The 26,914-nt window shown below is 48.9% G+C and overlaps 8 protein-coding genes across 8 annotated transcripts; 2 read left to right on the forward strand and 6 right to left on the reverse strand.

Moving 5' to 3' along the window:
• Nucleotides 1-1,444: 1,444 nt before the first annotated feature.
• HMPREF1120_01371 (inositol-hexakisphosphate kinase) lies at nucleotides 1,445-6,421 on the reverse strand. Its single transcript, XM_009155386.1, has one exon. It carries the CDS (start codon nucleotides 5,961-5,963, stop codon nucleotides 2,067-2,069), a length of 3,897 nt encoding a protein of 1,298 aa, XP_009153634.1. The 5' UTR covers nucleotides 5,964-6,421; the 3' UTR covers nucleotides 1,445-2,066.
• Nucleotides 6,422-7,322: 901 nt separating this feature from the next.
• HMPREF1120_01372 (DNA repair protein RAD57) lies at nucleotides 7,323-9,548 on the reverse strand. Its single transcript, XM_009155387.1, has 2 exons — nucleotides 9,148-9,548; nucleotides 7,323-9,050 (listed from the first exon to the last, which is right to left on the reverse strand). Exon 2 carries the CDS (start codon nucleotides 8,907-8,909, stop codon nucleotides 7,950-7,952), a length of 960 nt encoding a protein of 319 aa, XP_009153635.1. The 5' UTR covers nucleotides 8,910-9,050; nucleotides 9,148-9,548; the 3' UTR covers nucleotides 7,323-7,949.
• Nucleotides 9,549-9,765: 217 nt separating this feature from the next.
• HMPREF1120_01373 (DNA polymerase delta subunit 3) lies at nucleotides 9,766-11,415 on the forward strand (the record flags this gene model as incomplete). Its single annotated transcript, XM_009155388.1, has 2 exons — nucleotides 9,766-10,165; nucleotides 10,217-11,415. 2 exons carry the CDS (start codon nucleotides 9,766-9,768, stop codon nucleotides 11,413-11,415), a joined length of 1,599 nt encoding a protein of 532 aa, XP_009153636.1.
• Nucleotides 11,416-11,837: 422 nt separating this feature from the next.
• HMPREF1120_01374 (uncharacterized protein) lies at nucleotides 11,838-13,622 on the reverse strand (the record flags this gene model as incomplete). The annotated part of the gene is made up of 2 exons (XM_009155389.1): nucleotides 11,838-13,392; nucleotides 13,444-13,622. 2 exons carry the CDS (start codon nucleotides 13,620-13,622, stop codon nucleotides 11,838-11,840), a joined length of 1,734 nt encoding a protein of 577 aa, XP_009153637.1.
• Nucleotides 13,623-14,112: 490 nt separating this feature from the next.
• HMPREF1120_01375 (triacylglycerol lipase) lies at nucleotides 14,113-15,096 on the reverse strand (the record flags this gene model as incomplete). The annotated part of the gene is made up of 1 exon (XM_009155390.1): nucleotides 14,113-15,096. The coding sequence occupies one exon, from the start codon at nucleotides 15,094-15,096 to the stop codon at nucleotides 14,113-14,115; it is 984 nt and encodes a 327-aa protein (XP_009153638.1).
• Nucleotides 15,097-15,743: 647 nt separating this feature from the next.
• On the reverse strand, nucleotides 15,744-18,882 carry HMPREF1120_01376 (uncharacterized protein). Its single transcript, XM_009155391.1, has 2 exons — nucleotides 18,431-18,882; nucleotides 15,744-18,381 (listed from the first exon to the last, which is right to left on the reverse strand). The coding sequence occupies exons 1-2, from the start codon at nucleotides 18,590-18,592 to the stop codon at nucleotides 15,949-15,951; spliced, it is 2,595 nt and encodes an 864-aa protein (XP_009153639.1). The 5' UTR covers nucleotides 18,593-18,882; the 3' UTR covers nucleotides 15,744-15,948.
• Nucleotides 18,883-19,022: 140 nt separating this feature from the next.
• Nucleotides 19,023-22,753, reverse strand: HMPREF1120_01377 (uncharacterized protein). Its single transcript, XM_009155392.1, has 3 exons — nucleotides 22,314-22,753; nucleotides 20,159-22,257; nucleotides 19,023-20,104 (listed from the first exon to the last, which is right to left on the reverse strand). Exons 1-3 carry the CDS (start codon nucleotides 22,456-22,458, stop codon nucleotides 19,856-19,858), a joined length of 2,493 nt encoding a protein of 830 aa, XP_009153640.1. The 5' UTR covers nucleotides 22,459-22,753; the 3' UTR covers nucleotides 19,023-19,855.
• On the forward strand, nucleotides 19,155-19,793 carry HMPREF1120_01378 (uncharacterized protein; the record flags this gene model as incomplete). The annotated part of the gene is made up of 2 exons (XM_009155393.1): nucleotides 19,155-19,191; nucleotides 19,249-19,793. 2 exons carry the CDS (start codon nucleotides 19,155-19,157, stop codon nucleotides 19,791-19,793), a joined length of 582 nt encoding a protein of 193 aa, XP_009153641.1.
• Nucleotides 22,754-26,914: the final 4,161 nt, after the last annotated feature.

Here is a 26,914-nt window from a genome sequence, read left to right on the forward strand (position 1 = left end):
ATGATTGACTATCCAGACCCACTTATTGAAGACGACAATTTGTCTTCATTCCATTGAACTTGCATCCACCACTTCCTTCCATTGGGCTTACTACCATTGCCACCCCGCCGAAGGTTTACAGAACCTAATATGGCAAAGGATTTTCACACTTGCGAAAGGAGTGGCCACCTATGCCGAAGCTGAAGCTGAGGCCCAAGGTTTTTGCATTCCCCGACTCGGAGCACAGCCCTACCGACTATCGTCTGCAGCACGCTCTTTGGCCTTGAAGGAACTGTGCCAATGGCCTGCAAGGGAGCAGGCGGCGATCTTGTTCTGCAAGTACAGTTCCGTCGTCAATGCCCGCCATAACGCTGCTTGAAGCTTCAGAGTAACGCCACCATAGCTACTGCCACGAGAGCAAACGCAACAGTTCCTACTCGGTCATGCTTGAGAGAATCAATTGTTGGTATCTGTCTTACCTCTGCACAACTTGAACTGCTGATATTCAGCCCGCCTGCGGCGCCTGGTTTGTCCTTTCCAACTGCCTGGCATGCTCTTGTTCATCTATAGCCTGCAGTGGCTTGCGTCGCGGTTTGTAGCAAAAGGCAAGGCAGTGTGTCTCTCTCTGTTTGCCGAAAAGCCACTGTAAGTTGCACATCTCTCTATATCGGTAGCCTGCTCCATGGCTCTCAATTCGATACCTCAAACTGATCAATCATCTGTTCCTCTATCCATTTGGACTGTTTCGTCGTAATGCTCCAAGATGTATCTAGCTATGCTAGTAGCAGTGGTCTCTCGTCTAGTCCTGCCCTGATGTAGTCTTGTAGAGTTGATGCTCGTCTGTTTACATCTCGCCAGATAGTCGTAGACATTATTTTACCCGGTAGGCAGCATTACAGCCGTCCAGGCCTGACTATTATTTCCCATGTTTTCTCGTCCGTTTCGAGGGCCATCGAACTCCCGGGCCTTCAATGTGGACTGCTCTGGCAAGATTCAAGGAGGCTGGCCTAGTTGTTCTCTGAGTGTTTGGTAGAGTGTGAGAGAAGTTGCTGTTTACGCTCGCCGTCGCCCTAGCCACCGCTATCCCGCCCATTGACTGGCAGCAGTCGATTGTGACAGTTACTGCCTTGGACGCCAACTCTCTGAACGAGAGTCATTCCTATCTATGATTCACTAACTACATTCTGACCGCTGTACAGTGTACGCCCCGCCCCGTAGATGAAACGTACACATCGAGATATCATACTTGAATATTGATTTATGCTATATTCCGGTGTGGTTGTATCGTAAATTGCATGTACAGCGTCGTGATGCCAGCTGGTCCCAAACTGATTCCCTATATTAATTCACCTCTATATTGATTTTGCATACTGACAATGAAGAGCAGCACAAGTTACAATACAAAATCCGAGTCAGGTACCGCCAGACATCATGCACGATTCGAACCAGTTTTCTGGAAGATAGATACACCTTACAATCAATCAATTGAAGACTAGTACTTAGGTGTCTATCTAGGGACCTACCTACCTACCTACCGATGTAACGCCTGTACCACGCCACGCCACGCCATGCTACGACAAACAATCGTCAAGTCAATCTCGATCGTCTCGTCTCATCCGTCCGTCTAAAACCATAGCAGTGACCCTGACCATAACCACATATACGTACTCCTTTCCTTTCCCCTTCCGAGTCCTGACTCCTGCTTTGAAGCCTGTCCCAAAGACCTCTGAAGACGGAAAGCGAACATCCCATCCGCCGCGCGTAAGGTATCGATATGAGATATGGCAAAAGCGAGCGTACCAGTAAGTAATAGCAGAGGGCTGCTGGCTGAGTGTGTTGACAAGAGAAAACAAGAAAAACTCCTCGCTCCTTGCTAAATAGCAAACCCCGTAATTGTCAATCAACTTGATGAAACCCATTCATCCCACGGATTGCTCCTCCCCCGGTCTAATAATGAACCAGCTGGTAGAGCCCAGACTTTTCCACACTCCGGGCTTCTGGGCGGCGATGGTCGTCGCAGCATCCTATCATACCATATCATGTCATGCCATGCCATGCCATGCCATGCCCTGCTTTCCAGTACCAATTCAAACACTGACTTCACCCTCCTCATCTTCCAAATCTTCAATTCCGTTACTAGAATTGGACAAGACCTTTGAGCATTCATCGTCTGCATTATTGCCCGTTAATTCCTCCCCTCGACCACTGGACTCCGACATGTCCTTGTTCTTAATGTCACTCAGGATTCTAGCAAAGTACGCCTTGAGCGTCCTCAATCCTCGTAGATATCCACGGTCCACATCGTGCGGATGCGCCGGGGGAGCTTGAGCATTTGGAGGGAGTTCATCCTCGCCAGTAATGCAATTTGCAAAATCGACAATCTTGATCTCAATCGGTGGCGGCCATTTCTTGCCTTCTTTCTTCTTCAGTTGGGCAATGTCGATTCCGTTTCTCGCCGCCTCCTCGGCTTCACGAGACTTGTCCGGCTCTGCATCGTAAAGCATCAAAAGAGAGCTGGCGTAGAACCGATATCCAGGAAGTCGTCGGACCATGCTCTCCAATTTGGACAGTTTGTGCAGGATGGTCGGAATATGTCGTGCCACACTGTCGTAGCTGACGCCGTCGTACAAGAACCTCGTGAGAGCTTCGCGGAATTCACGGCCAGCTTTGAGATCCCGACCATAGTATTTATCCTCGTACGTGACCTTTTGTGTTTTCCGATTAAATGTCTGCATCCCGCAAATCCGAACCCCCAGCTGTTGCGACGTCGTGGTCTTGCATTTGCGACGTTGCGATTCCATCTTTTTCTTGCTGGCTTCCACGCCAAACTGTCTCGTCCCCATTTTGAGATCAAGCACACAAGGTCGTCCCATTCCGCTGGTCAGATCTTCCAACAGAATAAAGTACACGACCCGATCACCACCACCTGAAGATTGTGCATCTTTGGGATTGGAAGGTACCAACTCGGTTTGTGGTGGCACGTCATTGTCTCTATCTCCGTTGGTAGTTGCGTGGACTGTGGGTGTGGTCATATTCTCGGAAGTTTCTTCCGGTATGTCTGCGGAGCGTGGAGCTTCCGCTACCTGACCATTTCTTTCTTGATCCTGATCCATGGCGAATACTTCATTGCCAGTATCGGGACCAATATCAGTGGCGTAAGCCTCATCCTCAAAATATTGGAGATCAGGCTCTTTGTCGTTGACTGATTGTCGTCGTCTCCGGAGACCCATGCCAGAATGACGTCGCTTGACATGGGGCTTATTCTCAATGCTGGACGTGAGGGACATGTTTGACAGGTCGCTGCCTGTAGTCTTGACCTGTTCAAGCTTGTACTTGAGGTCGTCATAAGCTGATGCCGAAGACGAGTACAGCCCGTCCACGGCTTCGTCCTCATTTGTAGACTTATTGGCTAGTATGGGTTTCTCCACAGGCTTGTTGTCTTGAACAGGCGGTTGGGATCGATCCTGTGACTTGTCCTTGGACCTCAAATCTTGACCTGGTACAGAATTCACCGAAAGGTTGCTTCTCCTTCGTCGAGGGCCATGATGGCTCTTCAATCTCGGTACCGTGCTGTGCGAGGGGAGATGTCGACGGTAGTACTGGATGGGAGGTGGTCCAAAGACTTCACGGAGGATTTTGTCTTTCAAACCTTCATTGACCGAAGTATTTCCCCAACTATTGGAATGCTCGGGCATCTGTGGCCGGACTGCGGACTTTTCTGGTTTTTGGCCATCCCCTACCTGCGGCTGGCACAAGTCAACGTCATTGCTGCGTCGACGGCCGTGGTTCGGGTCAACGCTTCGAGGTCGTTCTGGTAGAGCAAAATAGTTGGACGGAATAATGTGTTTATTTTGTTCGAGAATCACCTGTGGGATACTACCCAGCTGTTGCGAGTGACTGACGATGCGTGGTTTCTCCATGGCCGCTGACATGTCCGGCATGGCGTCGGACTTTGGCGATTGGTTCCTGTCCATATCGGCGGCGTCTTCCGACTTTGATTCTTGGTTTTGTGACTGCTTGGGCACTTTGGAGAATGTGACATTGAGCACACCAATGTATCTAGGAAGGAATTTGAGCATATCGGGATGTCTTTGCTCGATCCTTTCGTAAAACTCATTCTCTCTGTTGTTGAGCTGTTTGCACACCGCTCGTCGTGAGAAGCGGAAGATTGTTGAGTGACCCCCAACTTGATGTTTGTAGGGCTCAAGCACAACCTTTGCCTTGGTGTTGGGAACAGGCGCCTCACTGGGTCGTTTGGCAAGAGCACTTTGCTGGGTTGGCGTAGTGGCCATATCATCATGTTGACTTTGGTGGCCATAATCATCCCCGGACTCAACTTCTGACTCTGACGTGCTGAGTGTGGCACTACTCGAAACCTCGTCCACCGGTGACAACACCGAACTTGCCTTGTCTGACGGTGTCTCATCAATAGGATGGTAATTACCGTGAAAGATCTTTTTCTCATTCTTAGAGACGACTGAGATGTCAATGTGCTCTGGGCCTCGAGACTGTTCGAGTCCCTTGGTGATACCGGATGCGGGAGGCTCCAAAGTTGAAGTTCTAATCTCCTTGTTAGGAACCACCTCTCCAGGAGACGCATATTGTTCGATTTCCTCGGGCGTAGGACCCGGATGAGGATAATAGACCGCCGCGGAGATATGCTCCTCTTCGTCTTCCCGCCCTGCAGGGGCGCGAAGGTTGACAACGTCAGAGCTGCGCGGTTCGTCTTGTTGTTTGGACCCATCGCGAATTCCCAGCGGCGTCTTCTCCGGTTTTTCTGTCTTGTACGCGCTGCGAATCTCTTGCAACAACGAGGTGGGCAAATGCGGCCTCTCCTCGAGGTCTTGTTGGCGAAAGTATGGGTCATGGTCATGATGTTTCTGCGGGGAGGGGGCCCCCAAAGCCCCGAGATTGACGGCGAGACCATCATCTTGGGTCGAGGAGACGCTAGCAGTATCCCCAAAGTCTTTGGACCCTTGACGGACAAGCCGGTCCCGTGTGCCAGGGCTCGGGGGCCGAAAGTAGGATTTCGAAGACTCGTTTTTCTCATCGGACTCAGCAATACGTTCACTAGGCGTACGAACCGGCGTGGTTGCGCCAGATCTAGGATCGAATATACCCATCATATGACTGGCCTTTCTGCTGCGAGCTGTGCCACCTGTTTCCGGATTCTTCACCGTGGCCTCAATGGTCTTGTCAACGTGAGCCCGACCACGGCTCACGCTTCGTTCTGCACGAGGCCCTTCTTTCAGAATTGCCCTTATGGAACCACTTCTCTCGTTTCCTGCATGATGGGCAGGTTCACGCTCCGAGGCAGCGGCCGCATAAGCTGGTTTGCTGTCATGGTGTTCTTGTTGTGTTTTTTCGTCCCCACCCGCGTTTGGTAGTTCCTTTTCTCCCACAGTTACATGAAATTTATTGGTCCACGAATACCCGTCAGACGCTATTCTTCTGATGCCTTGTATTGTGCCAGCGGAAGGGCGCGACGGCGGCAGGGAGGGGCTGTCCTTTTCAGAGGGTGAATCAGGCCTTCTCATCCACTCAACCTTCCTAGGTGAGTGAGGATGGGCCACCCTGGGAGTATCTGGAGAAGAAACAGGACGAGCGACGACAGTGGACATATTGAAAGGAACAGAGCGTGGGGAGGTCAAAATCGGACTCTGCGTTAAGGGCTGTATGGGAGAGGAAGGCTCGTTTTGAGGCGAAACATAATGGTCGGCGAAGATGCTGTCTCTTTCTGACAATGGAGGAGTTTGCGGGCTGTAGGTGGCTGCCCGTGAAAGATTGTAGAGCGCGCCTCTTCCATTGTATGTCTGCGTGCCTTTTGTCCCCCGTGCGATCGGTATCGGCTTTGAGCTCGACGAGGGACTGGGACTTTGAAGGGCGGAAGAGGAGCCAGAGCCAGACTGTCGGTCGGGGGAGGAGTGTCCATTTACGGCGGAAGCACGCGCAGGCGGTCTTCCGGCGGGCGCACTATTCGACATGGGGGGGACATCTGGCACACTGTTGGGTGGCAGGGATGGTCCTTGGGCGTGCGAGGATCGATTCGCCAGGAGCGGTTGTTCCTCGCCGGGCGGAAAGGGGAAAGGTAGAGTCGGGCAGCGCGGACGTGGAGCTGGAGAACGTGCGGCGAGCGAGGATCAAGAGGCTGACCGACAGATAGAGAGTATGAAACTCATCAGGCGTTCTAGCGGAAGGGTCGAACAAAGGAATGAGGACGGCGTTGGAGAGGCACGTGGAGGAGCGAGAGGCTCAACAGGTCGAGAGGGCGATAAGATGATTCGATGCTCCGGGGCGAGGCTGTGTGAGTGGATGAGAACCGAGCGCGGATGTACACAGGGTGCTAGCCGTAATATTGGGATGTGAAGCGCACGGCACCGGGATGAGATCAAGATGGGTTCAAGTCAGTTGTTCGGTTGAGATGCGGTGCGAGTGGTGGAAGATGTGGACGAGGTGGATTTTGATTGTCGTAGTGGGCTGAAGGGCTGCCACTGTTACTCGGCTCTGTCTCTGTGGGGAGCCGTGGCGCAGGACCCAACTGAAGTCAAATCGTCGACTCTCTTCGAACTACCAGCACATCCGGCACACTAGTATACAATGTTACAACTTGCTAGAAGTCTTCTCGTTGCGGACAGTGAAGACAACAGGCGGTGGGAGTTGTGCTGCTGTCTGATCTACGCGTCCTTCCATTACTACAGCACCGGCCTTCGACCGCTGAACTTTGAATACTAATGATATCTCAACTCCTCCTTCCCGTGCGACCATCATGACGTTGACTCGACCTGTGCATCATGATCGAGCAACTTGAAGGGATTGTCTCTCTTCACTCTCTCCCTCCCTCCCCTTCCTTATTACTCAAGTCCACCGCCACCAGTTACAGACCCTCCCGCCCTGTCGGCCACGTCCTTCGTCTGCGTCCCGTCTGTCTGCCGCTCTTCCCCGGAAACGATTCGACGCTCCGTCTACGGGACCTCGACCAGCATCATATCCCCTGCCAGGGCCGTCAGGTCTGGGCTCCGGTGCCTGGACCAGGTCCTGTCCATCTCTCCTGATATGATCATTATTATTATTGCTTGCTCAGCGTTGATCTTGTTACAGTTGTCGCGGCATCTTCCCACGTCCCCTCCCCCCAGCTGGCTTGGCCAATCGCTAGGCGCCATCTTTGCACGTTTCTCTCTCTTCATTCTCACTATCGCATACCAGACAGCGGAAGACATGGTCCGTATACGCCGTCCAGGAAGGCTATGGAGCCACGTCGTCCGGTCCGAAGCGGTGGCACAAGTCTCCAGCGATACTATTTCACCACCAGATTCGATCCGGACTACGGATACCTGGAGCATACCCCAGTGCCTGCTCCGCCAGTGGCTCGGGAGATAAATAAATATGAAATATATCAAGGCAGGAAGGACACTCTCCTTTTTTGGACTTATGCAGTGCGAGGTTCTTGTGCTACATGCTTTGCATCAACGGCACAATCCTGGTCTATCTGTCACCGCTTCTGTCAAACGGGTATTGGAATGCTGCCCAACAGATGCACCAAGCGGGATTTTTCAATCCCCGACGCGTGTTGAGTACTTGGCTGTTTCGAAATTCCAAAGATCCGTGCCTATTGATCAGTCCATCAAGGTATCAGTATCCGGAAACATTCGCCGCCGACAGGAGTCAATGCCGGCGCAGAGGTCCAGAGGTGCCACTGGTCTTCCAAGAAGACGTGCCTGCATTTCCCTGATGCCTGCATTTCCCTGATCGGGTCAAACCGTTTGTCCGACGATTAGGTTCTGCTCAATTGCCAATTGAACTGACCAAGCATATCGGTAGGTAAGCAGAGGCACTCAATACCTGATGGGAATTGCACACAGAGCGGTTTGATTCGGTGTGATAATTACTTCAGGTAGCTGATTTATATATCCTGAGCGTCAAGCAATAGATCCGTTGCCCGTATCATGCACCGTACCCACACCAGTTCTTGATCACTCACCTCTCAAAGAGGATACTGTCTCTTGCCAAAGATCATCCACGATCGTCCAATATCTCTTCTCATCTAGCACAACGTGCGCAACATGTCTGCTTGTGACGAAGTCCTCAAGTTTGACCCGGTCCGCACCGATAACTGCCATTGCCTCCTTCGCGTGCGCTTCCACATCAGCAGCGGGTATCAGTTTGTCGGCCTGAGAGTAGATATATACTCTCTTGACCTTTCCCTGGGTGAAAGCGCCATTAGGGTCGTTGAGTCTCCTTCGCAACGACATAGTGATATCCTCGCTTCCGGCTAGCTTGCCAACCAGCTTCCCAAGGCCGATATATGCCCAGAGTGCAGCGCTCAGGAGTGCAAAGACAGGAGGTGATTTCGGGAGGTATTCGCTAAACGCCTGATGAGTTCTGACAATATTCGGGAAACTGGGAGTACTGTCCAACACCAGTGCCGAGACAGGCAGAAGTTCACCTGTGGTATTTCGGTAGGCATCGGCGAACTGGCAGACTGTGTAGGAGCCTCCATTGGAAAAGATGTGCACCAGCACGCGCAGACGGTCTGGCTTTCTCTTTTCAACGAGATTTCTCACCGTCTCTACCGCTGGCGCTAGATTCCTCAACTGCACACTCACGGGCCGCCAGAAGAGGTCGTTTCCGTCCTGGCGAAGCAGAAGGATCTTTGAAGTTGGAAACCGCGTCTGGATTGCCGTCGTGTACTTCTTGATGTTGCGCGACCTGGCACCCATCCAGGAACAGACAATATATAAATGCGGATGTGTGGAATCCGTCGAATCTGCATTGGCGGCCGGCACGGCATTCGTGTCCAGCACTGGCGGGGTGTACAGAAAGATCTGTGTACCCAAGCGCTCGAATTCAGGGAGGAAAGGGTCCCTGTCACGTTGAAGGTTCACATCATGACCCCCGGACTGGAGTTCGGGCACTGGTCCCGCCATTTCCATGGTTTAGCACACCGTGTAACTCGAACAAACAAACAGTCCGAATCCAATCGTGGTTGAAAACACGCTGGAATTGATGATAGCACTGGCAAAGGCGGAACGTTTTTCGCACAAACAGGTAGAGAGATTGACGCAATCCGTGGCCTGAGAAATATCAGCCTGTGCCACATGATACATGAGATGTCGAGAAGCCCCTTTGCCGTGAGTGTTGTCTTTGGAATGATGGGAGGCCTCAACTCACACGCGCGGCCCAGGGCTGTACCCGGCAGTGTATATATCTATATATATTCTCCTTCCCACCTTCAGATCCTTGGATCAGGCCATAAGAGTCTCGCCAAACGGTCAAGCCGGCAAGAAACCTACCAGATCTCTAGCACAATGAGAAGCAATTGACGCCGTACCAGCATCTATATAGGTGGTAGCGCTTAGTTCCGGTTGAAACCTCAATCCGTATATATCGACGAGACACAGATTCGAACACTGGGAATGAAATTAAAATGTCAAACAACCAGTCCGTAAAACAATAAGTATGGACGTCTATGCAGGAGGAGAAAGCCAGATAAGTTCCATCCTGTCGAACATCAAGTTGTACACAAGGTGGCAGGATCCGGAGTGTATAACTATCGTCCGGCGGCCAGCAACGGTACCGAGGGATCCGCAGTATGAACACAAAATACGAATTACGGTGAAGCATGCAGTTTCAGCCTTGCATGTGCACCCACACTTTACGCGTGTGATCAGAAACCGCGTCTTCCCACTCAATTGCGCGTCATCCTCTGGGAAATCTTTCTTCGAAGCATAATCGGAGAGCATCAACGACAATAGTCACAGTCACACTCAACCGCCAGGACTCGTCAATATGACCGATGACTTCAGAACGTACCTGGCGACAGAAATCCTCTCTGAACAACGCACATTATCATATCGCAATGTCTCGCGCGCTTTACGAGTCCACGTCAACGCCGCCAAATGCATGCTGTACGACTTCTACCAATTCCAGAACGAAAAGAAGCCCTGCTCCGTATATGCTACGTACTTGTTATCTGGGCTGAAGAAGCAGCAAAGAACGATCGAGAATGACACCAATGGCGCGACAGACAAACATCAATACAATGAGGACGAACCTATACCGTCAAGTCCGCCTCCATTCACCAGCTCCATGCTGGAACCTAGTCAACAGAGCAACGCCGAGCAGGACGAGCACGAACAACAGGTGTCGGTGGGCACAATTACGCTTATAAGGGAGGAGGATCTTGAAGGTATAAACTACATATTTGATAGTCTGGTTTACGATTGACACGGGCAAACAGCAATGAAAGAGCAGTACGAGACGATCACCTCAATACACATCTACAGTCTATCCCCGGCTCGAATTCAAGACCTAGTAACCTTAACGGATATCAACCGAGGACTATTCCAAGAGACATTTACAAAGGAGGATCCGCTATTAAACAACAAAACATACGGCATCATCCAGAATCAATATGTCCGCAGACGGAAAGGCAAGAAACCTGTGGTGCCCAAGGGTCCGCCGCCGAAGTTGCAGGCCGTCAAGGAAGACCCGAAGCCATCATCCAACAAGCCTGATCCCAAACCCGCAGTTGCTGCTGCTACTGCTGCTAAAAAGGACGATCATCAATCACGGCCCAGTTCTCGCGATAGCACATCTACAGCCGCTTCAGGCCAAAAGCCCGCTCCTCTCAAACGCGATGCCTCGGATCTATTCAAAGCATTCGCAAAGCAGAGCCAGCAAAAGCCCAAAGCTAAAGCCAAACCGACACCTACAGCCACAGCCACACCTCCGCAAACAAAAGATCCAGATACACCCATGTTCGACGATGACGAAGAGGGCGAATCTGACGACGAAGCATTGTTCCTACATACCGGGACGCGCAAGCCGGCCACGACCAAGAAACGACCAAGCGACGTGAAGCAAGAGCGAGAAGATAAAGCGGCCAAAGTGCGCAAGTTGTTCGGTTCAGACGACGAAGAGGAAGAGGCGGAGCCGGCTGCAGTCCCGAAAGTCGAGAAAGCGGCGGGCCTCGAAGCAGAGCCTGTGATCGCCCAGAAAGGGACCGATGTTAACGATGATGATGATGAAGTTGCATGGTCCGATTCAGACACCGAACGGAAGAAGAAGAACGACTCAGGCGCCAATGATTTTGATCGAACTGGAGCTGGAGCTGGAGCTGAAGCTGGGCATAATGTTACCTCCGGACCCCGCCGACGCCGCGGGAAGCGAAAGGTCATGAAGAAACGCACCACCAAGGACGAGGATGGATATCTTGTCACTAAGGAAGAGGCTGTCTGGGAAAGTTTCAGCGAGGAAGAAGAGCCCGAATCTGTACCGGCAGCCAAAAAGCCGACGCTGACGCCGACGCCGCGGAGCAGCTTGCCTACTGGCAGCGGCAAGAGTCAGAGCCAGAAGGGAGCTGGAGCTGGCGCTGGCGGCAAACCGGGCCCAAAGAAGGGAGGGACTATTATGAGTTTCTTTGGGAAGAAGACATGAACATGATCCGCCACTGTGCATTATCATCCCGGTACAACAGGATAGTACCGGTTCTAGGAATACACAGTTGATTTGTTGTAAAGTGTTAAGTGGCAGAAGTAGGTATTTTTGCACCCACTATATGGTTCCACTCAGGTCAGCATCAACGCTGGTTGTAAGTTGTTCAAGATTCCCAATTTGAACATCGGCTGACCTGACGAATGGCCCTCATCTAGTGTCCCAAGGAAGCTAAGGCGGGGGCTTAGGACAGAGTTGTGGCTCCTCTGGCTCTTTGGAATGTGGATGTGGGCGCAACACGCCTCGGTGCAGCTGTGGTATCTAGGAAGTACGGTATAGGGATAACTCCACCTGGAGCGACTCAAAACCAGGAGGAGCAGGAGATGAAGCTATAGGCTGATGACCATCTCGGCCCAATGTCAACGTCAATCCACCCAGCCTTTTCCGACGATATACCTCATCTTGCCGGTCCCATCGTCATTCAAGACCAATTCAGGCTTGTTTTCGACGAGCCATAGGATGGCCTGGGCAAAGACACTGTTGGCCCAGGCAAACCAGCTGCGAGTCATACCTTCACCGCCGGGCCTGACACCGCGATGGACGTCGACACTTTCATTAATAAGACCTAGAACACTGACGTTCTTGACGCGGTCAATACAGTCAATGATCTCGGCATCATCCGTGCTCGTCATGGCCTGCACCAGAACAGACATGGGCCAAGCGTTGCGCAGCCCTATATGAGGTCCCCCTATACCGCTGAATTTGGAGCCGGAGAGAAAATAGGGGTTTCCGCGCTGTGAGAGGATCATGCGTCTGGTATTCTGGTAGATGGGGTCGTCGGCGTCGACGAAGCCAAACAGCGGCAGCGACAGAAGCGACGGAATGTTGGCATCGTCCATCAACAGATGCGAGCCGTAGCCGTCGACTTCGTAGGCAAACACATCGCCGAACTCGGGGTGTGACACCACCGCATGCTTGTAGATTCCCGCTCGGATCGTCTCGGCGCGAGTTTGCAGGCCCTGGGCGACCTTGAGGAACCATTTCGCTTCATTGGGCGCCGACCACACGGCCGCGGCGTCGCGCAGCATCCGGGCTATATTGGCCAGCTCGACCGACATCATGGCGTTGGCAGGGATGAAGAATCCGAAAATCGTAGCATCGTCCGATGGTCGGAATGCTGATCGGATCAGTCCCGTGCCGTTCGCCAGAGGATTGCCGATTCCGTCGAGATTGAGCGTTTCGGTGCCCAGTCGCGTCACCCGCGTAAAGGTGTACTCGTTCTTTTCGTACCAGCCAGAGGTGGGGTTGAAAGTTGGTCGCGCTTGTGTGTCAAGTACATGGAGAAGAGATTCGATAGCCTTAAACCACCGATTCGTCAGAAACGCTGTCGAGCCCGTCGCCGCGTGGTATTGATGCGTGAGGGCAAGGAACGATGCCAGACTGTCCAGCTCATACTTGCATTCGAAAACGACGCTCGGTTCGTAGACTGGGTGAACAATATCCTCTTGTCCTGAATGTACGGGCGGCAGGCGAGACGGGTCCGGAGGCTGGAAAGCATTGCAGTATGGAGATGCGATGACAAACTCGGCCTGGGTATTGATCGCGCCCAGGATAAGATTCGAAATGTCCGGTGCAGACCTGGCAAGACGCTGGTATTGCGCCAGTTGGTTTGTCGAATCCCGAAGCCACTCTGCGTTGATGTCGCCCGTGACTATGAACGTCTGGGCGCCTTGCCATTTGTCCTTGTCTCTGGCAAGCCGCGAAGCGGGCGCATGTGTCTTCACCCCGTCCACATGCCAAAGAACCGTCGTGTCGAGAGTGTTGGGAAAGGCATTGCGGAATATTTGGGCTAGGTCTCGATCTTTAAAGCGAGGGTATAGATCTTCAATCACTCGTTCGACGGCCGGCGAGGAGAATTCGCGACAGTGAGCATGTGGTCTCTGGAACGGGAGTTGTAGCGGCCCTTCGCTCAGAGGTGAACTACAGCGGGATCAGTAGGCCGGCACAAGTTCATGGTGATTTGGCACGTACTGCTTGTGACGAGCATAGTTCGTGTAATCCGGACAAAGGCCTGCAAGAATTGCCTGGTCCGAGTCTTTGCTCTCGTACACCAACGGATCGTGGGCTTCACCAAAAGCTGCTTCAACACATGCGATGAGGAGGGCCAGAATCAGGCCTGGGAACAAGCCTGTCCATTCAGAGAAACGCATACTGAGGGAATGGGCCCGCTCGCCAGACCTGGTGGAGCACGGAGCACACCATCAGTTCTTGTGAATAAAGGATCTTGCGAGATGTACACTTGCAAGCCCCACGACATCGAGTCCCAGTTGTCAATGCGACCTGAATCCGGGGGAAACATGCCAGTGGTTGGCGCAAGGCTGCGCTGACATGGTGATTCTTATTGTTTCGCCGTAGTAGATGTACGGCGGACCCTGTAAGCTGAAACCGCGAGGCTGGACAGCAAGCCGATACTGTTGGGAGCCGTGGCCAGGTAGAGTATCATCGTTTACTTTGTATTTTATCAATTCAGCGATTGGGGGACGCGTCCCTTGCATCATTTCAATAACTAAGGTAATTGGCTTTGGCAAAACGGCACTGCCCTTCTTGATAATGCTCTTCTGACACCCGCTTGATGGAAATGGAGACATCTCATCTCTCAACCCTTTTAGTTTCCCTCCCACAAGCATAGGTTATCCCCCCTCAAACTCCATGTAGGGCTCTATGCCTCAATGCCAGCGCTGTCTGAGCAGCCACCGTCTCCGGACACCACAAGTCAAAGCCATGCGGTACACCCGGGAAGACATGAAGTTCGAGATTAATATTTTCCTTCGCCAATCGTCGAGCATATTCCAAGACCTCATCACGGAAGATATCCAAGTCCCCCACCAGCAAGTAAGTGGGCGGAAGACCAGCAAGACTCTTCGCACGCGCGGGAGCAGCGTAATACGAAACATCAGCATCTTCTTTGCCCGCCTTGTCTCCCAACAAGGCCGTCCAGGCAGTAATATTATCCTCATAAGTCCAGACCGCGAACGGCACAAGAGCAGGATCCGGGGTCAAATTCCGATCGTCCAACATAGGGTAAGTGAGAACTTGCTTCGCCAGGGGAGGTTGGAGATTTTTGTCGCGTGCCATCAAGGCCACACCCGCAGCGATTCCTCCACCAGCACTCTCTCCCATGATTGCTATTCTTGCCGGATCGACATTGAACTGCTTCGCATTCTGGATCAGCCAGACCAAGCCGGCGTAGCAGTCTTGCACGAGACTCATGTCCTTGGCTTCCGGTGCCAATCGGTATTCGACGCTGAAAATGGACATGTTGACCATGCCTGCTTCGATGGCGAGCGCTTTCTTGAACAGTTCCACCGATCCCAGAATCATCCCGCCGCCATGGCAATGAAGTATCGCTGGACCTGGATCGGCAGCTGAAGATTCGCCGCTGGCACTTTTCTTGGGAATGAAGCTATACACGGAAATCCGAGTTCCGTCATGCGTGTCGATCTGGTGCACTGCGGTTTCCACCCTTGGGCTATCCGGAAGAGAGGACCCCATTGCATGTATGCTGCCGTCAAATCCTGCTCGCCGAGCGGCAATGTCGTGTAATGCTGGCTTTGGCACGCCTGCTATCAAGGCGAGCTTCGGGCCCCATGATTTGAAGTAGTCCGGGTCGTATGAGAGAGGCATTCTGGTACTGCGTAGACTGAGCCAAACTGAAGACAAATGTGTTGGACCAAAACTGCTGGAATCAATTGAGTGATATCGGCGACAAAACGAGACAGCGGACTGTACTCTTCCTTTATAGCAGCTCGGATCGGAATGATATCTTACCGAGGGATTTCATCAACACAATGATCTTAGTACTAGTATCTTTGGCTTCGGTCGCGGGCTGGACTTCCTGGATCACTGCCGCGGTGACAGCATCAGTGACCCATGTGCAAAGCAAGTACTCCAAGTGAATCATCCATGTGGGTTTTTGCTTCATAATCTGACAACAGATTGCTATCGAGAACGGCTTCGTAGATCCAGCTAGTATTGCAAAAGCTAACAGTGTATGGAGGAGTTCGGCCGAAGCATTTCCCAATCGGGCAGGTGGAGCCTGGTGCCTGGTGATGGAGCCTCGTTGAGGGTCATTGAGTTGAAACCATCATGATGGGTGCCACTGGAAGTGTGTAGACAGTGGAATGAGGTGTACCTCAATGTCTGACATTGTGGATTTTGAAGCTGACAGTGCCTGAGTAGGTACTGTATTTCAAGTAGCGTACGTAGCACAGCAGACGGACCGCACGGCTACAGACACTTCCCGCCCTTCGGGGGAGAAACGCCTTCCCGCGCCCGGCTTCAAGTTGCCCTGACAATAATCAGTCATTCAGCATCTTCTATACACATTCCATGCGAAATGCAGGCTCTTCCAAACGGTAAGACGAGTGAATTCTACGACTATAAGCAGCTTCTTGAATCAAATGTGAGGGCCGTGGCTGTGCAATCTGTCCACAGACCCACGATGCCATGCCACTTTGCTCTGTATTTGGATCTATTCTACAGTTTTGACCTGATTCCTTCTAGGCGAAACTTAACATCCTTGAGCGCTTTAGTCGTCGGTCTCCAATCGTCAAATTGGGCCAGTAATTCCCGGGCTTCCTCCTGAAGTTCTTTCTTAACATAGTCCTCCTCTAGAATCCCTCGCATAGCAAATGGCAGGATGTACGGGTTGGAGCTGTTGCTGTTGCTAGTCTGTCGCCTGGTGAGCGGCACATCTTTGAGCGAGGTCGTCTCCAACGCAAACGAAATCGCGATGTCGTAGACGGCATCGTCTTCATAAATCCTTGAATGGCCTTCCCCGGAATACAAACTCCCCGCCAGAGGTGACGACAACTCTCTGAGCAGTCCATGATCGGGGACACCAACATTGCGCAGTTTCAGCGCAAACCCAACCAAATGGGACAAAAAGTTCGGGGCGTGGATCCGAGAGTCGATGAATACCGCTCTGTAGATGTGAGGATGAGATAGTGGCGCAAAGATGGACGACTCTAGTGACACGAGTTGGTCGTCAATGCTACCAACAAAAGTCACCTTGACAAGCCCAGACCTCAACACCTCTTCAATGGCGGCATGGTAAGCTTTCGAAACTTTGCTGTCGGGATCCGAAAACTCAAACAGTTCTCCAGCTGAACCACTGATCCAACGGGACTTGTATTCTTGAAAGGGGCCCAGGTTCACGCCAGCCATGGCGCAGATACCTACCCGTGCAGAACTGATACATCCAAACTGTAGCAGTTTCGCAACCAGCATGATTGCTACCGGAACCCCTTGGCTGTGGCATGCAACCATGACAAAATCGGAGCGACGTATTTCGTCAATCCAGTTGAGCAACAGCTTCCACAACAGCTCCACTCGTTCTGCGATGCGGCCCTCACCCTCGAGAGCGGCGCTCTTGACTTCGCAATCATAGCCTTGACTTCGAGTCCAGTTTTTGATACATTTCGCCGCCATGTCTGCGAATTTGATAGACGTGCCAGTAGGCTGACCAAGAACGGTACGGATAAGAGGCGCAGGGAAATATCCATGCACGCCAATGGCGAGGGCATTTCTGATTCGCGGGGGATCTCTGACAAGGGAAACGTGCTTGAGCTCAGGCTCCTTCGTGTAATAAAGAAGCCTAGTAAGCTGCTGCAACAGCGAAGGTGTTTCTTCGTAACTTAAAGTCTCCTTGATCGGTGGGAGCAACAGATTCGGGGACTCCTTTGATGGAGCTGGTGATGCTGTGCGCGGAGTGCCGACCTCAACTGGATCTCTTACCACCGCTGCTGCATTTGGAGACTCCACTTTGGTAGTTGAATCTTTGACTGAATCAACAGGCTTCTTCTTTGGCTTGTAAGCCTTTGGTGTTTGTTGTGCCACAGATTTGGGAGTCGTCGAGTTCTGCGCAGCAACATCTTTGGACTGCTCTGCGCGGAGGGGTGGTTCCACGACGGGTTTGGTGGCCTCGTCCTGCAAAGATATCGAAGCACGTCTAGGTCTTGTCTGAGAAGGTGTATTTGACACTGCAATCTCTCCCACATGCGGTTCATTTTCCGGCCTTGTTGACGAGAGTCCCTTTCGATCCCGAGACCAAAATACCCAGCCAGAGGACTTCGTGCCATCTTCGGGCAGAACCGGCGGTGGGGAGGTCTCCAATGAAGATGCTTGAGAAGATGTCTTCGTTTGAGCCGTGTCAGGCAGAGGAACTTCCCGACTTGTGGAAGGCCCCTTCGCTTGCTCAGGTCGGTCGGCCGCAGAAGGTGGCGCAGCGGTTTCCTCCTTTTTACTCATTGAGTCCGGGCTGCCGCTGGACCACATCTGAAACCAACTCCGCTTGTTGTTCGCATTCACGGTTTCCTTTAGCTCATCTTCGGTAGGCGGCTGGGCTTCCTCAGTGTATCTTGTCTGGGTAGCCGCTGTTGGGGCTACTGTCGTTGACGACCGAGATTCGGGGTGTTGCTCGTGTGGTTCTGTCTGACCCGATACATTGCCACCATCTTTTCTTGACAACCAACCCAACCATGTACTCTGAGATTCGTGCGCTTGGTTGTCCGTGGCAGCACTTTTCGCATCCTCTGTGGACTGTGGCGGGTCGCTGTCCGCCCTGATAGCCTTCTCGCGCCGTTGCTGAGTGCTATTCGAAGAGTCATCGGTTGTGCTTTCATGGCGGACATCAGTTGCAACGTCCGAAGACGAGCTCTTCTTGACATTTGGCGAGGATGATTCGGAAGTGGCGTTAACTATCGTAGTTGTAGCATCAACAGGACGCGATCGATTGGCACTCGATCTTCCCAGAGTCATTGCCAGAGATGGCGACCTCGATGTTTTGGCTTTGTCTTTGATGATTGACGCTGTCTCTTTAGCGACGCTACTGGCAGACGATACGCTCTCTCGAGCGACCTCTGCCAATGGTGCGGCCTTACGGGGCCATGTCAGGGCAATCCAGGACTGCTATATTGCCATCAGTCAACAGCATATTCCAGACGCACTATACTCTTACCGGTCTTTGTCCTTGCTGGCTCGTGTTCCCTGATTTTGATTCGGGTATATTAGGCGATGCGTCTGTAGGAAGGGGTACATTGGCGGCTTGCGTCTGGGTTGCATCAGTCTTAGAGTCTTCGGTAGGGTTCGTTTTCTGGCGTTTCAGTGGTCGTGGCGCCATTGGCCTTCCCAACTCGCGAACGCTCCGAGACGCGGCAGGTATCGTAAGTCATAGAACGAGGATTGAGAAACGGTATATAAGAAGGCTCCAAGAACCCGTGCGGGAGACGGTGTGTGTGTGTGTGTGTGTGTGTGTGTGTGTGTGTGTGTGTGTGTGTGTGTGTGTGTGTGTTCCTGGATGGATAGACAGACACAGGCAGCCTTGTTGGCAGCACTGGCACTGTTCACGGCATGATAGGACTGGACTGCAGCGCCTTGAAGTTGCCGTCTGGCCTGAGGTTCGCAGGTCACGGCTCAACTTCGCCTGGCACCGCATGGGACTCCAAGTTGGAGGTGGCTACGTCACTTTCTCACCGCCCGCACTCCAACGAATCAGCGACATGCGCCCATCAACATGCACTTTTGGTGCACTGCAGTTCAAGTTGGTGCCCCGACCACTCAATTGTGCTCCACCAAAAAAGTGCGTTGCACTGCAGTCTTCGCAAAAGAGCAGAACGCTTGTTTGTTTCTACCGCAAGACAGGACACACCAAGCATAACCTAGGTACAAAAGAGTACAGCGCAATGGCAAAGACCGCCAAAGTCAAGAAAAACCCTACTGGTACGTCTACCCACCCATAGTGCCTCAGGCTGCGCTTCGTGCTGACTTGCAGGAAAGCCAACCCCAAGTCTCGGGCATCGAGAAGAGAAACTTCTCCGTCTATAGATGTCGACAAATCCGTGAGAGACGCCCCACGCGCCTCAGATGCCACCCCTGTCTTGGCGGCACGTCCCAGTGCCGGTGTGACCAAAACCAAGAAAAAGCAGAAACCATTGACCAAGGGTCAAAGGAGGAGACATGAGCAAGGACTTGCGAGGGCGGAGATCGTGCAAGACCAACTCGCCAAAAAGGTGAATGACGCATCCACACGACTCAAGAAGAGAAGGGAACGGAAAGGAGTGTGGGATGAGATTAACGGGGGCACCAAATCTGAACAGATGAGAGCGATTCTTGGACAAGACATGGACCAGCCAGATGGCGACGACTGGGAAGACGAAGCCATGGAAGAGGTGGAAATGGGTCAAGAAAGTGAGACCAAGACGGTGGAAGGGGTCGCTATGTCCACGACGGCGGTTGCTAGCAAGGTAACGGTTGTCGATCAAACAACCTCTGCTTCTGTGCCCGCAACGGCCGAGGAAGATGAGGCCGACAAAATCACCTGAGATGCTCAGCCAGCAAGCCTCATTGCCCGTTGAAACCTCAACCAGATACCCATGCCATCACATCACCTTTTCGGCCGAGCTTGTGTGAGCATCCGCTCGATCTCCACCAGCTGCTGTCCGTTGGCCTTGTCTCGTAGAGACTCAAGGGCATTAATGTCTTTCGCCTTCAGAGCTTCCTCGCCCGCTTTGACAATCATGCCGCATTTGATCCACATCTCGATTCTTTCGGCTGGTTGTAAGCCGGTACATTTCGGGATAAACGAGGAGGCAAGTCGAGTATTGCCAGCTCCGAGGACCTCGTTGTAAAACGGCTGGAATGACCATCAGTTCATGGGCGATAACAATCGTGTCAGACAACTACATACCTCCCATCCGATAGGCGACTTCTTGTTCTTACCAATTTCTTCGACCTCCCCCCAGAGGCGCGCCGCAGTCAAGGCGCGAAGGCGAATCCACCACCATGTCTTTTCAGGAACTCTGAACTCGCTCTGCACTTTGGCCGCCCGCTTGCTGTAACCGGATTTGATGAGACGATACATAGTTTCATTGACGCTCAGGCCGAGATAGCTACCACTACTGTCGGTGATGTCCTTATCGAAGGCTTCCTGCATCTTGAGCAATTGGACCGCCTCGCCAAGAGCTCTGTTGTGAAAGACCGCAGTTGGATCTTTGGTGTCCGTAAGCAGTCTCGAGGCTAGCTTGAGTTTGTCAATGATTGCTTGCACCTGTGTTTGCTGCATGGCCTCTTCCAATAAGAGGTTTGACCCCTGTACGGGCCTGTCGTCCTGATAGTACAGGTCCTTCAGCAGCTCTCGGTCTTGCGTCTTTGCCGAACTCTCCACCAGGGCTGCAGCGACGGGCTTATCGCTAATGGTCCGGAGGAAGGCAGCGAGCGGGAGTTTCTTCTTCATCTCCAGCAGAACGAAAAATATCAGATCTGGATCTCCGGATTCGATGGCTTTGTTGAGTGCAATATCGTCTTCTTCCATGCTAAGCAACAATGGCACCTGCTTGCCTGCTCTTGGTTCATAGTTCAGCAAACTTGTTGCCAGATGGCTTCGACCCTCGTCGTATGCTGCTCGAGCAATAGTCTCGAATGAAATACCAGGCTTTCCGCGCAACCTCTCAACAACAATATCTCGAATGGCATCATCGTCCGCGGACGATGCCCGAACTTTCTGACTGGCCCAATGGACGTAGATCTTATTCAAAGGCAGATGAAGGAACTCGGACAATTTGATTGCCAAAAGGTACTCGCGTCGATTCACCAGTCTTGCAATCAGTCTTTCCGGTGTGAGCCTGATGTACTGCTCATATGACATGTAAAGGCCGATGCGGTAATCTCGCACGGCATTCAAGACGCGAAGGTCTTCGCACATGTCAACGAACTCGTCGCTGCTGTAAAGATCGAGCACGGACTTGCCGAAGGAGGCAGCGCGAAGCAACTGCTTCTGCAAGCTCGGGTTAAATTCATGGCCCGCAGCCTGAATACAAGTTTCGACAGCTTCTGGGAGATTCGGCTTGATCCGCTGAATGTTCTCGTCCGCTTTGGGCGATTTCTTCTCCAGCAGGTCAATTGAGTCGAGAAGTACAGATGCGGCCGAGGTCGCTCCCAGCTTGAAAACTTCTTCTAAGGGGTCCGGGACTTTGTGCAGGAACTCGCATGCCTCGTGGGTAATAAGACGAACGCCATCAATGTCGGGGACAACATGTACCTGGTCATCGTAATAATACTTGACAGCCGCGCCGTTGGGCCCGACCATGTGAACCTCATCCTCCCAGGCCAGTAGCACCGAGTCATTTCCACACCAGTAGACATGCGTCGGGGTAGTTTTGGCCTTTGAATCGTATTCGCTGTACTTGTTCTGGAAATCGCTGCCGACCACCCAGACTTTGCCGTCCTCTGTAAACAATGCGGCAAATCTTCCATTCGGAGATACACAGACATGCTTGAATGGGCCGTCGGAAAGACCTCTGTCTTCGGCATCAGTCGCGTCAACGACATATATGGTCTTGTTGAGAGCGAGCAAGACCTCGACAGACCGGGAAAGTGTATAGGCGGGCGGAATCAATGACCACGAGTGAACTTCGCCCTCGGGCGGCTGCGCGAGAAGCCTCGGTCTTGGTTCGTCGAATGACGAGACTGCCACTAGGGCATTGTTCGACAGTAGAGCAACGAACCCGTGAGACCAGAAGCGACACGATACAACGCCAAATTCCTCGGCGCCGTGTCCCAGTGAGAACGGTTGGAAGTCTCCATGGAGTCCAAAATAGCAATGCACCGTCCCGTCCTCGGTGATGACCAAAAGCCTCTCGTCGTCAGACCAGCCCAGGCCTTTAATGGGTCCTTTCTCCCAGTGGATATTGCTGATCAGCTTTCCGGCAGACGAGTAGATGTCGATGGTTGGCTTGGTCGACTGGCCTGTCCGATAGCGAGCAACTTTTGTCGAATCCCGCCATAATGCTGCAACATGAAGCATTAGGTAAACGTATAGCATTAGTACATGAGCGTGATCTTACCTAGAGCTCCGCCATACGGCGCCCCGGCGACCAGATAGTTCTCGAGCTCAAGGTCAGGGTCGAAGACGGACTCGTAAAGCTGGACTTTCTGGTAGAACTGATCGCCTATTTTCTCCCAGCCAGCCCTGGGATTGTGGTTGGTCATGAGGATGAATCGCCCATCAGAAACTAGAGTGTATGCACGGAGGCCCTGAGTGATGAGTGAATGCAATGAAGTTCAACGGGGGAGGCTGAGGCTCAATGGGAGACTAGGCTGGCGGTTGGATGTCGTCCTGAATCAGATACAGTATCGCTACTTCCGACTAGTCCCTCATGGTTTGCTAAAGCAGCACTCCTTGGAGTCCATATTTGGATCCCATGCCCAATGCGTTCAACGGCTTTCGGTTGCTTCGGTTCATACAGGTTGTGATTTCACGGAGGACTTGTCCTATTTCAACGGGGCCTGGGGCCTCGTCAGACTATATACTTTCTAGGGGTTATACGATAGCGTACGACGCTAGTCGAGACCGAAAGACGATCCTCGATATCTTTATAATACTTAGTACGTAGGGTACCTATTTTATTATATCCTCCTCTATCTAGACCGTCAAATAGCCTTATTCGTCGTCGAAGAACGTCGAGTACCTTTATTAGCCTTATAGTAGAGAATAAAATAGTATTTCTATATTCTAAATACTTCGTTTCCTAAGTAGTTCTATCGTTAGAATAAGTATCTATAATATCTATATCTTCGGTATCGATTAAGATATATAGAGCGAGTATATATCTCTTATCTTTAGCTATAAGAGTAGTATATACGCCCGAAATAGTAAAGCTAGATAAATCGATAGTAAATTAAGGTTATTAAGACGATAAGTAAAGAGAGTCTATACGCGTAATAGTACTCGCTATTACTCTTCGAAGCTAATCCGGGGTTAATCCGGCGAGATTTTAAGAAGTATAAGTAGGCGTCTCTTACTTCTTTTCTCCTTATTTTCTTTTATACCTCTTTCTAGTCGTTTATATTTCTAAACCCTAAATCTTTTATCGATTAAAGCTAAATCTTCTATAACTACTATTATAGTTATTATATTATCTAGATAAGTTAGAATACCGACTAGGCTATAAGTTCTAAATACTTAGTACTATCGACGAGTTAAGAAGATAATTAAAGACCTACTAGTAACTAAGACGACGAAGATAGCTTCTTTTATAAATATACTATACTATATCGAAAGATATAGTTACTAATTCGTTTCTAGATCGACGATAATATTTATAGCGTTAAGCCTAGCGATATAGTAGTTAATCCTATTATCTAGGCGAAATAGTACTAGAAGTAGTTCTTTTTCCTCGATAATAGCTTATCGATTTAGCTATATAGCCGTATTCCTTAGAGACTCGTTAAATTTTACGATTAGAGAGATATTACGAATATATATATTAGAAATACTCTTATAGAGTATATAGTAGATATCGGAAATAATCTATATTACGAAATATATCTTCGTATAGTTAAACTAGATTTATATTAAGAATTAGTATTTCTAGAGTATATTTTAATATCTATCTCTAATATATCTATTTCTATAAATTCGATATACCTTTTCGGCGGAAAATATATAATCTATACTATTCGCGGAGTTAATTATTCTTTATCTAGTAATCGAGGTATAAGTAGCGAAGCTTCTAGTTATTATTAGTCTACTACGTTAATATTAATATCTATCTAAACGCGTAGTATTAAGAAACGTCGTACTCGATTCCCTAAAATATAAGAGAAAGATCTAGTAGAAGGTATAAAAAAGATACGTTTTAGCGAGAGGATAAGTAGTCTATATATAACTAACGAGACTAGAGAGATAAGTAGTTATATAGCTATCGAGATTAAAGGTCTAGAGAATAGATTCGACTTCGTATTATCGCTATAGACGGATATAGAAGATCGACGTTAAAAGATATTAATCGCTATCTAGAAGATAATATAGTAGGCTTTAGACCTATACTATACGCCGAAAACTATTAAAGTTATTTATAGAACTAGTAAATCCGATATACGTATAGAGTAATATTCTCTACTAATATTAACTTAATAAAGTTATTATTCTATAATATCTATATCTTTAGTAAGAATAGAAGTCGTCGAGACTAGTCCGGAGTCGGAAGAATACGACTATATAGCTAATAAGCTACTATTAAGATATCGTTAGTATACTATCGATTCTTCTTCTAAGCTATTATTATAGATACGAAGTTTACCTAGGCGTATATCGGAAATATATCGTTATACTAAAGAGACTATATAATACGTACCTACGCCTTCCGAGCTAGTATATAATCCTAAGCGTAGTTAGATTATAATATAGTAACGATTCGTACTAGTCTCGTCTTCTATAGATTTATCGATATAGTCTATATAAGGCTATATATCGACTTACCCGGTACTAGAATATTCGTCTTTTTATTATCTAGTATATAGATAGTCTACTACTTCTACTTATTCTATATATAATATTCGTCCGCTATCTATCTATATATAGTAATCGGATCCTACTTCTAGTTTAGGCCTTTTAAAGTATTCTTACTATAAAACGATAGCGCTAATAGAAGTACTACTATTAAGACTAGCTCTAACGATATTATAGTAAGAAGATCGCGAAGTATTACTATTTTCTTATACTACTACGGTAGTAGACGATACTCTATAAATAGTCTATTTTATAGATAAACCTTCTAATACGATATAACGAGTAGAGGAGCGCGAGCGAGGTTCTTCTACACCTACTATATAAGGCGATTTACTATAATTTATTAGTTATTTTAGGTTTTTTAATATATCTAGAGCGCTTCGTAGAATATCCCGATAACGTATAGCTAAGAGTCGAGACCTAGTCTACGCTCTAGTTTCTATAGATTATCTATAGAGAATACTATTATTATTAGATTATTTAGTCTCGTACTATCTTTAGCCTAGAATTAGATCTTAGTAAGTATCCTTTAATATATTATTAACGAAGAACTAAAGACCTAGCTATATTATAGTTAATATTTTAGACTACTAACGAAGATAATAAATTATCTCGTCTCCGCTTCTTACGGAATTTCGAGTATTCTTAAGGAATAAGATTCCCCTCGAGTATCGAAAGAGTTATTCTAGTAGAACTAGAAGATATTATAAATATACTTTCTATAGTATTAGCGAGTATCGAGAAGAATAAAGTAGATATATTCTAGTCTATAAGATCCTATAGTCTTATATCTTTAGGTTAATTTAATCTACTAACGGCGTATAACTTCTTCTTACTCGGGATAACTTTAGCTAACTTATTATAGCTATTCTTTATATAATTTATATAGAATAAACCTACTATATTATCTATATACTCTACGATATCGATAGAATAGATCTCGATATCTATCGATATAGATTCGAGTAGTTTAGTATAGAATAGAATAGAGATATCCTATATAATAGCGTCTTAGTACGGTCCGATAGAATTACTCTTATTTCTTAAGATCTCTTATCTATTCTAAATATAGTCTTTCGTTCTTTTCTAGGATATCGAAGGGGTTTCGAAAGAGCTAAAAGTCTCTTCGTTCCCTATTCTTCGCGTATCGAGAGAGTTAGACTATAGTAGTCTATTACTACTCTCTTATTTTTATCTAATCTAGGCGTATAAAGGAATAAACTCTATTCTAGCTATTCTATTTAATATTCTTAAAGTACTAATATTCTCGTTACTCTTTCTAGCGACGAGATATTATCTACTTAAAGGCGGAGTAATCTACTCTAGAGAATTAGAAGCGAGAACTACTCCAATTATAGTTTATCTCTCGTAGACTATCGTAGTCTTCTCTATCGGTATCGTACCGTAGAATATTAGCTTCTATTCTCTATTTCGCCGACGTCTATTTACTAGCGTTACTTTAGCTTTTCGGCTCTTCTCTATCTTACTTAAACTATCTTCTAGTTATTCTTATAATATCTATTATTACTTTAATATTATTAATAGCTCGTAGTATATTAAGAGATTAGACTCGTTATTAAGTATCTAAAGTACTTTATTCGAAGACTTCGTTATACTATCTTTAACTATTTAGAGTTATATTTACTATACTCTAGTAAGCGATTAGATCGTCTACTTATCTAAATCTATCGAGTAATACTATATTAGACGGCTTCTATAGACGAGTAGATATAAGATCTTCTAGTCTATTATTTCTAATATATACGTACTAAACTATAGCTTCTTTAGAATCCGAAAGAGTTCGAAATAGTTAGATTTAAATTTTTACTTTAATATATTATTTAGAAGAACGAAATCGTCTTCTTTAAGTAAAAGATATAGCGTTTCTAAACGCGTTAATCGTAGTTTTTAAGAGTAGAGCTCTTTCTCGACTAGTAGCTTATTTACTTTATAACGTATAGTATATAGCTATTCTAGTCTTAAGATAAAGTCGATATTAAGATTTAATAGATCGAATTCTCGTTAATTATCTATTAATTAAGATTCGAGTCTATAGACGAGCTTATATAGACTTATTCTAGTTATTATATAGAATCTAATACGAGTTACGAATAATATTAATAAAAGATACTTATTTTATAAAAGAATTTATTA

The sequence above is a fragment of the Exophiala dermatitidis genome, assembly GCF_000230625.1.
Source record: "Exophiala dermatitidis NIH/UT8656 unplaced genomic scaffold supercont1.1, whole genome shotgun sequence".
Classification (NCBI taxonomy): domain Eukaryota; kingdom Fungi; phylum Ascomycota; class Eurotiomycetes; order Chaetothyriales; family Herpotrichiellaceae; genus Exophiala; species Exophiala dermatitidis.

Excerpts from the sequence above, each read along its gene's own strand:
- HMPREF1120_01371 (XM_009155386.1), bottom strand. The coding sequence starts at position 5,963 with ATGTCGAATAGTGCGCCCGCCGGAAGACCGCCTGCGCGTGCTTCCGCC.
- HMPREF1120_01372 (XM_009155387.1), bottom strand. The coding sequence starts at position 8,909 with ATGGAAATGGCGGGACCAGTGCCCGAACTCCAGTCCGGGGGTCATGAT.
- HMPREF1120_01377 (XM_009155392.1), bottom strand. The coding sequence starts at position 22,458 with ATGACCAACCACAATCCCAGGGCTGGCTGGGAGAAAATAGGCGATCAG. Across the intron at positions 22,258-22,313 it reads GCCGTATGGCGGAGCTCTAG|CATTATGGCGGGATTCGACA; the intron begins GTAAGATCACGC and ends TTCATGTTGCAG. Across the intron at positions 20,105-20,158 it reads AGTCGCCTATCGGATGGGAG|CCGTTTTACAACGAGGTCCT; the intron begins GTATGTAGTTGT and ends TGGTCATTCCAG.
- HMPREF1120_01376 (XM_009155391.1), bottom strand. The coding sequence starts at position 18,592 with ATGGCGCCACGACCACTGAAACGCCAGAAAACGAACCCTACCGAAGAC. Across the intron at positions 18,382-18,430 it reads GCCAGCAAGGACAAAGACCG|CAGTCCTGGATTGCCCTGAC; the intron begins GTAAGAGTATAG and ends ATGGCAATATAG.